Source organism: Leptonotus elevatus, chromosome 13 (genome assembly GCF_054856555.1).
Source record: "Leptonotus elevatus isolate MCC_2025b chromosome 13, RoL_Lele_1.0, whole genome shotgun sequence".
In the NCBI taxonomy this organism is placed as follows: domain Eukaryota; kingdom Metazoa; phylum Chordata; class Actinopteri; order Syngnathiformes; family Syngnathidae; genus Leptonotus; species Leptonotus elevatus.
The window spans coordinates 19,173,408-19,186,394 of NC_141251.1; the positions used below are offsets into that span (position 1 = coordinate 19,173,408).

Consider the following 12,987-nt stretch of genomic DNA (forward strand, 5'->3'; position numbering starts at 1 on the left):
TAACATTTCAGAGCAAAGAGCTGAACTAACTCCGACTGACTTCAACATTATTTTCCACAAGGCAAACACAATGAGCAGTAGCTCATGTGCAAAGTGTTCACATCAGACAGTTACGCTAAAATCAACTTCTGTCAGCCATGAAAAGAACCATTCTACTGTATGATTGCAGTATTAATGCAGTGCTTGTGCGTGCAAAGCCAGGAAAAAAAATATCTCAATGAATTTCCGGTGCCTCTGAAAACATGTGTGCTCGCATGAGGAAAATCTCTTTGCCACACACGCCAAAGCCTCTTGTACACATGGGGGTCGGACACACGTGTCAGCTGGCCAGATGTTCATCAAAAAAAAGGGCTTTTCTGGAGGCTTCATTGAGGCTTTGCGAATTGTTCTGGCATGGGCCGACATACCGGGGCCCTTTTATCAATCAGCAGTCTGCAGGATGCTTCATCTGGGATTATACCCTGCTAGGATTAGATGATGCCATGCTCGACACAAACTCGGAGTCATTCATATTGAAATGATGGAAATCACATAACATGTTTTCAGCATCCACAACATGTGTCTGCAAGAGCATTTCATCTGGCCTGCCATGCAGTTGCAAAAATTACCTCAAAGCAACTGCTTGAACAACAAATAACAGGGTGTCGGCCCCCCCCCTCCCAAAAAAAAAATGAGGGTGTAGCTATACTTACAATGGGGCAAAAAAGTATTTGACCAGTTTCCCATAGACTTCCAATTGGATTTTGACCAAATACATTTTTATCCCACTGTACTTATAATAAATTATGGTGTAGCTATTTTCTAATATAAAGCTTCATCAAATAGGCTTAAGCTTCTTGCAAATTTGTATGTCTAACCTAAACGTACACAGGGGCTTCCTGCCAGCTATGGAGGGAACTTAATCTCCATATGCACTCGTGGGCATGCATAACATCAACAAGCAGTACACAGAAGCACCACTGGGAGGCAGTAGTAGTTTGCATTATGAGAGCCAGTGCATCCATGACATTAGCTGCTTTAACCGACACAACTCAATAAGAGCATTATAAATTAATTGATTATATTTACAGAAACCAACAGTGTGGTGCCCTTATTGACTAAGAATTAAAGGTGGACTAGCTATGGAGAGTTAGCATATGCTAATCCTGCCACTCTCTTGGGAGCAATGCCAGTATAAATCAGTTAAAGGGGGATTCATTTCTGCATGGCCTCGTTCATTAGCCGCACATCTCTATTCTGCTCCATTGCCATGATCTGTGCAGAGAGGACAACTTGACATGCGTCTTGTTTGTGCTGGTGCACGGTGGGCTGGACGTCATGAGGAGACTGTGTGGCACTGTCATTATAATGATTATAATTATAACTTGCTGGGGTGTCTAATGTGAATCCCTTGGGCGTGAATGTAAACAAAAAGGATGCATTGGGAATGCACTGCAGGACAATGCTTTAACAACTCCCGTTAGCTTCCCCCCAAGGGATACAATACTGTAGACACAGAAAATTAATGGGGCAGCAATTACAGTTTCATGTATTGATTGTTGGGGAAAAAAATTACACCTCCACTTCGATGTTATTTGGCGAATCATGGCATGTTGACCCAGCAGCCCCCCCCCCCCTTCCCCCATAGGAAGGAAAAGACAATGCTTTAAGTAACATTACAACATTCTGAACCACCTTACAAGTATAAAGAGAAGTCAAACACTGTATGTTTTTTTGTAGAATCTATCCCCAAATACTCACTGAAAAACTCATATTTGCATTCCTTCTGAAATTCCCTTAAATGCCACAAGATGGTGGCAAAGCCCTGTCTAATAGAAAGTATCTGATTGGTGTCAATGAAGTATGTTGACATGATACATCAAGTCCTATATACGTTTCTCTAGTTATAATCATACGTTTCTGCCTCATCATGACTGCAACTCTCACAGTAAAAAAGAAAAGAAAAAGAAAAAAGAAAAAAAGCCAAAGAAAAAGCAACCTTTTTTGGTTGAGTTCAAAATAGGAGCACTTGACATTGCTTGGTCCCACTGCATGTGATTAATTGTGATTATTCAGCCGGCGCACAAGGGTACCAAAACACACTACATGACCTGTATATTAATCTCGACTCCCATCCAAACTCATCACAGCGTGAATATCAACGGTGACTCGGACTGTCTCATTAGTATTCGGGAAGCTTTTTGCCAGCCCGTTAGGCCACGCAACATGCGCCGGCAGATATGCATGTTGATTTCATAAGCAATACTTTGCAACGGTTTATGAAGCCTGTGGCATGTGGGGAAATATTACCCCCAGTAAACACACACTTAGCTCACATGCCACCAGGAGTTTTGTTACAATCTCCTCGCTGCAGTTATATGATGTGCAACATGATATAAATGAAACAGATATTCTAGCCATAATTCTCTTTCATAATAAATCTGACACTTGAAATTTCACTCGCCTTAGCTCCTGTTTTGCGCAACAACTGCAATGCAGTCCACTATCAATTCCAGTCTGAGATATAGGACGTACAAAAAGAGTCACAGGTAATTACACCGTACAGAATGTCAAGCAGAAGCCAGGCCGCCATTTCAGCGTCTTTCATCATCCTCATCAAGGCCCCTGTTGTGGTGATTTTCTGAGGAGGAGACGAGGGCACCTTGCATCATGAGCACCAAGAACCGGATTATTTGACCATCTCTAATTCATTACACCACTTGAACTCCTGGTGGGATTCATTAGCTACGGTGGGGCTCCAGAAACCCTCAACACCTCATACCTCGGCTTTATAATGCATCCATTTTGTGACTCAGGTATTTAAAAAGTCTGCATAGATTAGAGATGTCCTTAAATTTGGGATAATTACATCTCTGAAATTATGGGCGTCTTTCTAAATCTGGGTATCAATTTGAAATACATAATTTAAGGCCACATCCACATAAACTGCTATTTAAAAAAAAAGATTATGTATTTCTTCAGAGACAGTTACTCAGCAAATACTAGATATCAATTCGGAGGAAGGCATTTATTGGGGTGGGGCTTTATTTGCATGGAAACATTTTTATATTTCAAAATTTTTTTCAATTAGTGGCAGCAGATGATTATTTTGTAAACTGCAGAGAGTATTTGTCTTCTATTAGGAGTAAGGCTTTTATTAAGTACAATCAAATTTGGCCAATACGACCACATTTCCTCAAGTAGTGACTGAATACATTCCATTACTCATTTTCAGAGTGTAGTGCCAGGTGTCTAATTATGTTTTTTGTTTTTTTGGGGGTGGGGGGTTCTACAAACACATTCTTATAATAGAGTTTTTCCTCAAATAATGGCTATGAAATTAGGGAGAAAACCTTAGTTGTTCAAACACAGTTTTACAATACCATATTTCCTGGGTGGGTGTTTATTTATCCAACTTGAACAAATACCGGGTATCTATTAGTGGTCAGGCATCTAAGTATGCAGGAGGCATTTATTTGTACAAACATATTCTTGTAGTACTACTATTTCTACTAGTTATTACTAGTCTGGATCGAATAAGTACTCAACTGCAGCAAGCAGTGGGCATCCATTATGAGTAAGGCATTTATTGGGATGTCCTTAATTGTGCAGACGCAGTTTTATAATAATATATTTCCTAATATGGCGGCCAGTGTCATTGAGTTCAACTTCAGAGAGCAAACTAGCACAGGCATCTATTAAGAGTCAAGCGTTTATTAAAGGGGAAGGCCTTTATTTTTACAAACAAATTTAAATCACATTATTAATCATAAAGTGGCCACTGGTGTTAATTTGCTCAACTGCAGAGACTACCAGATGTATGTAAGGAGTAAGGCTTTTATTAAGGGCGAGGCATTTAAATGTAAAACATATTTGGATTCTTCAATATATCCTAAAATAGTGGCTAAGTGTGTTTATTTACTCGGTTGCAGAAAGAGTAGCAGGTATCCAGTTGGACAAAGGCTATTATTAGAGTGGAGGCATTAAACTGTACCAACACAATTTCATTTAGCTATATTTTATCAAAGTTTGTAGCTGCTCGGAGTTTTAATTACTCCATTGCAGAAAGTACCAAGCGCTTTGAATTGTAGTAAAGCAATATCATAATGCCATATTTCCACATAAAGGTATTTACTTACTCTTACAGGGTTTTGTATAATTAAATGTGGTGCAGGTAAAAAAAGAAGAAGTGGAACTATAATAAAATGTATTCCAAATGACTATTATTGCAGGTTGAGAAGTGTGTCTTCTACAGGTATCGTGACAGCATCATGGCTGAGGATCACGTACATAAGGCTGTATTTATGTTTTGGCCGAGGTCCTGAGGTACTAGGTAGCAGTATTATTCATGGTTTTACAAGCAGAGTAGCTGTGCACCCGAGCAAGACAGAGAGCCTTTATACCACAGTGTAATTTAGGTCACAATACTCTGAACTCGCAGATAAAAGTAGGCCGTTATGTAATACAGGTTAGGGTGTTTTCCAGACTGCTCATGCAAGACTGCCCGTTCATGTGTGTGTGTATGAGCAACTAACGCTTGTTTTTTGTGAATTTATCACCGTGATGGGTCACCCTGAGCTATTTCAGGTGCAAGGTTTAAACAAAAAGACAAATAAGCATAAGCAAAGTCACTCTCCTCCCCATTAGACACTCTGCTGTGCCTGTGCTCCTTGAAATATCAGAGGAGATTTCCTGTCACTTTCCATGACAAGGCAAAGAAGACTGCAGCCCCGAAGCCAGGGAGCCTCAGAGACAAACTCGCGGTAATAGCAAAACAGAGGGTGGGCCAGAAGAGGGGAGATAGTGATAGAGAGGAGAGATGCCAGGTAAAGATTGAAGACCAATGGTAGAAAAGAGGAGCGCTACGATGCCTGTGCTGAGAAAACAATTTTCAGACGGGAGCTGTGACGACTCACCGAGCCAGCTTCTGTTTAGGTAGACGGAGACGAAGACGGGAGGAACAGTGAAGAAGTCGACCACAGAGTTGACCTCCAGCCAAAACCACAGCTTGTCGTTGGCCGCTATAAACTGCGAGAAGAAAGAGGGAAGTCAAAAATCACAAACAGAAACACCTACGTACGTTCACAATAACATGCAGTGACTCCACTCTTGCATCACCCTACTTGCTGATTCATGCCCCGTGGTTGGGGGCATAAGTAGCTTATGAGTTGATTTTGTCATTTGTTAGGATGTCAGACTCGCTGCAAGACTTTTCTGCCATGACAGCGATGTAAAACAAAGCTCATTTGATCTATTTGCGCATGAAAATAATTGTGCGTTTGATACCACAATAAAGTGAATTCAGTGATTTATTTTGAAATACATCACACATGACACCCCTACACCCCAAATGTCCGCTTTAGACTGCCTTGTTGCCAGCCATTAGCGCACGCACCTCATAGAAAGAAGGAGGAAGAAGAGTCTTGCATGACAACCAGTGTGTGGACAGGGGATTTGCGCTGGTGTGGCTGCTTGTTGTAGCGCCATGGAAAATACCAGCAACAAATCAGTGGGATATACAGTAGTCCAGCTACCGGAGGATTTGAGCAGACATATTTCTGCAGCTCAAACGTATAGGGATGCGTAAGCATACAAAACATAATCCATTTTTCCAGGTTGTCGTAAAATGTGTTTCCCTGATATTTAACGGTTGCGCGTGGAATGCTTTCAGCATTCAGCAGACAGAGAGCAGAGAGAACGACTTGATTTTTCACAATTGTAAAGCCTCATTTTATATGTTTGACGTTTTTTTTTAATCTATAAAATTTGGCGGCAAGGCAAGGCAAGGACACATTATAAAAGCACAGTTCACATAAAAGGCAATTCAATGTTTATTAAATTTTTATATATATATATATTTTTTCTCCCCAAGGAATAATGGAAACCAAATTTGTTCTTAATTGCACTTCCGCATATTTACCATACTGGTAAATTTACCTGTTACGATTAGCGGACTTTTTTCGGAATATATTGTTTGTTTTTCGCAAAAAAATAATCACCTAATTCATGACAAATATCAAGTAAAATATGTGCTTCGTTCATCATTTTATCAAAATAAAAGTTAAACGAGGGTGGCACGATGGAGTATAATTGGTGCACGTGTTACTTACCCGCAGACCGAAATAAAGGAGGAAGAAGACATTGAAGGCCATGTCGATCTGTAACGTGAAGTCTTCGTAGAAGTTCTGGCAGGATTCTATAGGGCTGCAAAATAGAAAAGGGATAAACACATTACTCAAGGGACATATATGAATTGATGATTATGGTGCTCTATTTTTTTTAATATATATCCGACACAGACACACTCTCAGGATGAGTAATATGGGTGGAATCAATATCACAATATTAAAAATAATCTTATATAAGAAGCTTCTGTTTGTGTGTTTAGTCCTCCATCATGAGAAACTGAAATGGGACTCTCGCCAAAGTAATCTAGATTTACTTGCAAGCTGTTATTAAGGGAACAACAATGTATTGTATTTCCCCCAATAGAGTTTGTGTTTATGTTTAACTCAGCTGCAGAGTTGGTGCAGGTTTCAAGTAAGACATTTATTTGAAAGCTGAAAGACCACGTTGATTTGCTTATTGTATGCTTTCAGGATTTCTTCCTTTTCAACCCAGATTTCTTGGATTGGTATAAAAAAAAAATAACTCAATAAAACCCAGATTTTTAATCAAGACTACCACCTTTGTGCACTACTTTGGGATATTACAGATTTTATTTTATTGTTTTTGTTATGAACACATGCAATCACTGAAAGGTACGCAATATCCAATCAATGTAAGGTCATCTTTATAAAGGTAACTTTCCAACATGCGGTAAGACTTCACATTTTATTCTTCCAACAGGTGCTGCTGTTTTGGTTAGCAAAAGCTAGGGGTGTGAATTGCCTAGTACCTGGCGATTTGATTCACATCACGATTCATAGGTCACGATTCGATTTAATCCCGATGCGAATCTATAAATTGATTATTGCGATTGTTTTTTTTTAACTCAAATTTAGAAAATACTAATCAGTAAACTTGTGCATGTGCACTGTAAGAATTGTATAAAAATGTATTTAATTATCTGAAAATTCAGGCTTATAACTGAGTCACTGCATTTAACAAACAGGTTGCAGTATGTTTCATGTTTAAACAGAACCTAAATAAAATATTAAGGCATAATGTTCCATTAATATAACATTCTTCCATGCTTAATGTGTGAATCCTAACCCTAAGTAAGACGTTTTGTTGAATATTCCCATACAAAATTTATGTTTAAAAATCGATTTGGCCGCATATCGAATCGATTCGAGAATTGCGCGCTGTAATATCGCTATTCGATATTGCAGAATCAATTTTTTTCTAACACCCCTAGCAACAGCATTGGCAACTAATATATTTTGACTGTAGTTTGCTGGCTAGTTTGTGAGCAACGCCTGTTTTTTAAAGGTATTTTTGATATGTTATGTTTATTGAGTAAAATTAACAAACACAAACGCAACCATAATGCAAGATCATGCAGGTAACCTCAACATCCTGTTACTCTCTGATTACATGCTTCTGTAGGTGCTGATGTTTCGGCTAGCAACAAAGTGAACACCAATTGTATTTTGTTTCTCAGTTACATCGGTTACATACAAGTTTTTGTCTGTAACTGCACAAGCTGTCTATTGGAGTGTCTGCGTATTTATTCAAGTGAACAATGCAGTGATTAATTGGAGCACGGCAGCAATTAGAGCAAAGACCACCATTTGAGGAAATGTTGGATTATACGATTCATACAGAAAGAACAGAAATTCAGCCTGTCCTCCACTAGTAAAATATCTTGCATTGCATTTTTTTAAACCACAAATATCCAACACAAATATTCCCCAATATGACAGATGCTCCACTCTGCAGAATCTCCTGCATCCTCGCCTGTCAAGTAGGAGGCAGCAACTAACCAAATGTTTCTTTTGTAAACCCGTCATAATGTCCATCTTTATGTTTACCCTATGATGATTAACCATTAGTGAGTAGGCACAAAAAGCATTCGCAGGCAGTAACCATTGCATTCATCACTAGGATGTGTGCCTACAATCATTCCCTTGTCAGGAAAGAGGAAACGCCCCCAATTGGAAGATCATGAATATGCATAATGACATGCTCGGATAGGCGTGACCTGTGGGAATCTATAAGCTGACGAGGGAGCATACATGCATTACAAAAATACATAGTTGCATATGTTTAGAAACATTTAAGTATAGACTGCAGGGCTAAATAATTAATCAAATTCAAATCAACGTTATTGTTTATAACCATGTTATTTGCACAATAACAAATACATATTGAATTGAATTGAATGTAGTGAAAAGCAATTTTCAAATTGGAAAAGCTGCTAATTAATGTTGTAATTTAATTTACTGATTTATGTTTATGCCACACTTGTCTGGCAGAATTTTGTGAAGTCGTCATAGACATTTAAAAGACTACAAGTCAAGGTGTTTAGTAAGTTAAAAACTCAAATTTAAGTAGATAAACTGTATTTCATATTAATTCATTGTAGTGCTGTCTAGCGATGGCATTTTAAACTAATTAATCATATAATTAATTGTCTGTAATTAATCACGATTAATCGCATTTTCAACTACTATTTTCTACGTAGCTTGGAGCTTTGGCTCACATTATACCAATGTTTGAAAATTAAGTAAAAAAAACTTTATCTGTGAATTTTATGATTTATTATGTCTGTTATGTTTATGAGCTTTAGCCTGCAAGTACAGTCAAATGTATGTTCGAACGTACTTGCAAGTACATTTGAATGTACTTTAAACCTGTATTTACATTTGTGAGTACGTTGGAACATATTTAAATAAGTTCCAACAAAAATGCTTTGTACAAAATAATATTATAAACACATAAACATAAACATATTAAATCGCAATACTGATTTTTTTAATCGTTTATCCGAATCTCTCTGGTAGAGACTAATTATGATACAGAATTGAATTTACTTAATAATGATCACTAGATGTGGCTGAATGAGGCTTCGACATTTTTATCATCCATGAAATCGGATGAATGAGTCGAGACACTGATCCGAGAAGATGATCCATTTTTTAATTCACGCTGTCCGTCTCAGGCGTATCCTTAGGACTGCTCTGCTCTTTAAGATGATGTAAAAGCCTCGCCCATGTCCAAAGAAATTAGAACCACTCGCGGCTATTGTTAAAAATAAACGCTTTGATTTGGTTGAAAGGCAATTTCCTCATGAAGTGCAATCAGATTTTGGTCAGAGGTTAATTTGAGTTTGTCCCCGAAAAGGAGTGTACGCCAATGTTCTGAATTTTCTATTAAAGAGTCATGCATCAACCCAACACATTTCCATTGCCATCCTGTCATAAAAATAGCCTCCTTACAAGACCATGCGTGCTCACATACACACAGATGGTGCACAGTGAAGACACCATTTGGAGTGGTCACCGTGGCGTCTCCCCCCTTGGGCTCCGCTATGGCCTAATTCTGACTAACTGCTCATCTCGAGTCATATGACCCAAAGCGTTCTCGATAACCCCGGCGAGAGCATGGCAGCGTGCAGCACGGGCTTCGCTGGTTAGTCAGCGTGACTTTGCATCATGAGGAATGATCACATCGAAATACGGAAAGCTTTCATTTGGGCATTATTAGAAGTCAAATGTCATTACTGATTTAAGATGAGTTTGACTTTCTTGACTTTGGGTGAGAATACACCCTGAAATGCTTGCCAGCCAATCGCTTTGGCATCATATCAAAAAGAACGTAAAGTCAAATTGAAAAATAATGCTGCGAGCAGTGATGAATAGGCCCTTGATGAGAATTATAACAGGATGCAAAAGCCAAGCTTGGTCCACATGCTGTGATGAAAAAAAACGTAAAAGCTTGACTGATTAATGTCAGCCATTTGTCTTATATACCCTGTCAAAATGTGAAAGCATTAAAAACAAACTGTTATGGGAGCTTCTGTAAAGAGTTTGATGCTCAATGGCAAAAGCCAATCTTCGCCACCATGTTTCGCCCATACGCTATGACGAAAACTCTCACCCATCTGTTCACATTGATCCAAAGGTGGCTTTAGCTTAAAATATCTGTACATTTCAGCACTCAATTTCGACACAAATAGTGACTACAAACATAGCTAACAAGCAAACACAGCTTGCTACCAAAATTGGCAGGTTGACAAAAAGTGGAATTTCATTCTTGTTTTTTGTCATTTTCAAACATTTCATTAAATTTTCTATACCTCCTATCCTGTTCAGAGCCATTGAAAACTAAAGCCTCTCCCAGATAACTTTGTTGGGACGTTTTTGTACTCGAGGCAGCTTTAACCCTAGTTGTCATGGTAAGAAAAGCCATCCTCTGTAGGCCCAGCAGTAGCCTGCAAGAGGTTTAAACTGGGAAAAAAATTATTTTAAGTCTAAATGAAAGGAGGAGTCTCATGAAACATCACTGTGTTTGCAGTTCCCAAAGCAACATTGCCCAAAATAATCTGAACGTGTGAGCATTACACTGGATGCTGCTGAAACAATTATAGAAAAATGATGACAGAATTATTGCACCGGATTGCGTTATCTCATCCATGTGTCAGTGTTTCCAACAGGAAACGAATGTAAGACAAGACAAAATTCCGATTGCCGCGTAGGGTGTGTTGCTAGGTTGGGTGTCACACCACACAATCACATGGGATTTCTGGCCACGAGCTGCCAGCGTCCCGCGGAAAATAGACCGCGGCCCAACGCAGCTCTTATTACTCCTTTAAGTCCTGGCACAGCCCGAGGTTAAAGTGTGGTGATGGCAAGGAGAGAGACATGCTGAAAGAAAGGCAGAAAGATGTGACATAGCGACAGTCAGAGACATGTGTGTGTGTGTGTGGGTGTGGGTGTGGGTGTGGGTGTGGGTGTGTGTGTGTGCGTGCGTGCGTGCGTGCGTGCGTGCGCGCGCGCGCGCGCGTGTAGAAAAAATGCCAGTGTATCATCTTAGGCTCAATGGAAATAAATGGGTCTAAATCCAGAGGACTCCAACGCTTCTATAAAAAGCTCTCGTATTCATCCGCAGTTTATATTTGTGAATGCCCCAAAAAAGAAAAAGCAGTTACAAAATAAAAAAGTACATGCTGCGCTCAGTCTAACCCCCATGGCTGTTGCTTATTTGTGAAGCTGGGGCTGATGTACACACATTTGCATACGCACAAACGACATACAGAACACAGACTGCCCAAGGGGAACACCACAGAGCGCATTTGTCTATTTCAGGACCGAAATTTTTTTGCCGCATTAACCTCCTCTGACCAAAAACAACACACTGCCGCATATGTAAATCCTCATTTGCTCACAAGGGCAAGAACTTAGGCTGATTGTAAAAATAGCCCAAAATACCTTCAGTGAGACAATGGGCCTTTGTTTGCCCTACTGCGACCTTGACAAGCTGTGGGACTAACAGCGAGGGATTTTACCGCCTATACCATAATGCATCACCGCTAATGAATGTTTTGATTCCACACCCGCCAGCGCAGACGTTGAAAGCGATTTAGGCCTAATCAGTTAATGTCTGCCTCGAAAGAGTCTCTTCTAAGCGACTTAGCGGGGGAACGTCTGGGAAGCCAGGTTACTATTTAAATAATTCACTTAGGTCAAGGTAAAAATAGCACCAACAAGGGCGATGGATGAGTACATCAACAACCCAAAGGAGGCAAAAAAAGAGAACTGAATGTGAAAGACTGGAGAAAGATCTATTAATAGGAATAAGTTGGAAAGAAATAAAAATAGAACCCTCACTCACGTTTTTAAGAGAGGAAAACGCAGCGAACATCCCTTTGGCAACTGTTCGTTATAGTTCTAATTATAGTTCTAGATGATTCTGACAAAAAAAAAATAGACACATTACATACAGTACATTGACATTTACTTCAAGCAATGGAAATTTAAAAAATGGTGTGGTTGATTGCTTGCTTCCCTAAAGACAAACTAATATAGTTTACAACAAAAACTATTTATTGCTCTATTATTCATCTAATACACCTGTTTATTTTAAATATAATAATAAATAATATCACATTATTTATAGATAGATAGATAGATAGATAGATAGATAGATAGATAGATAGATAGATAGATAGATAGATAGATAGATAGATAGATAGATAGATAGATAGATAGATAGTAGATAGATTTTAAACTAAGTTGACGCCTCATCTGCATTTTTTTTAAGTGACTATAAAGCTTGGTAAAGCAACACATGGTGTAGATAAAACACTATGTAAATTAACTGCATTTGCCATTTAGTATTATGATCGAATTTTATTTTTTTATTTTTTGGGACTAAGACGTATTTTTCGGCAAAAGTACAATTAGTAATTCAAATTGATTCAGGATTTGGTGGTATTGTGTTAGTCATTTTTCCTAATAATTATAAATATCATTGTGAACAATTAACCTAAATTTTTTAAGGACAGTGAAAATAGTAATGGTTTAGATATATTTCATACATTATTGCGCACATTGTAATAAAAATACAAATAAAAAAGCTGAGTTGGTGTTTTAAAGATCAGCTCATGCTGCGCTCACCCTTTGTGCTAAAAATATCTCTTTCCCTCTGCATTGTGGGATACCAGGCCTCCTCCACATCGCCATGGTGACTTAATTTAGAAAAAAAAATGTCTGGGCCACTGAGCGTGGAATTGTAGACTGAGTCGACTAATTAGCAACACCGACATTCCTATCATTAGATTTTTAATTGGCATTTTCATGCATCCCATTTGCATTTAGCAGATAGTGGAAAACACACAAATCTCATTAGAAAACCATTTTTGGAGAACCATGTTTTACTAGCACATAATCTTACACGGTTTAGCTCAGCAGCACTTGATAAAATGCTCTGTTATCAGGTTTTGCTTTCATATCAAACAGAATACAAAAACGTTCCAGTCTTCAAAGACACAAACCGTCATCATAAAACGACAGTTACGTATGTAACTATGGTTCTATGGATTTCCGTGCTGTTTCAGCACCG

At 38.7% G+C, this 12,987-nt stretch overlaps 1 protein-coding gene across 26 annotated transcripts in view; it reads right to left on the reverse strand.

Annotated features, from left to right (window-relative positions):
- Positions 1-12,987, reverse strand: part of kcnma1a (potassium large conductance calcium-activated channel, subfamily M, alpha member 1a) — a 188,352-nt gene that overhangs the window by 77,332 nt on the left and 98,033 nt on the right. For all 26 annotated transcript variants that reach the window (XM_086092826.1, XM_086092815.1, XM_086092804.1 and 23 more), the window contains exons 4-5: positions 6,090-6,183; positions 4,896-5,007 (exon numbers count right to left, since the gene is read on the reverse strand). In XM_086092826.1, coding sequence (XP_085948952.1) covers positions 4,896-5,007; positions 6,090-6,183 — 206 coding nt within the window. The remainder of the gene's footprint in view (positions 1-4,895; positions 5,008-6,089; positions 6,184-12,987) is intronic.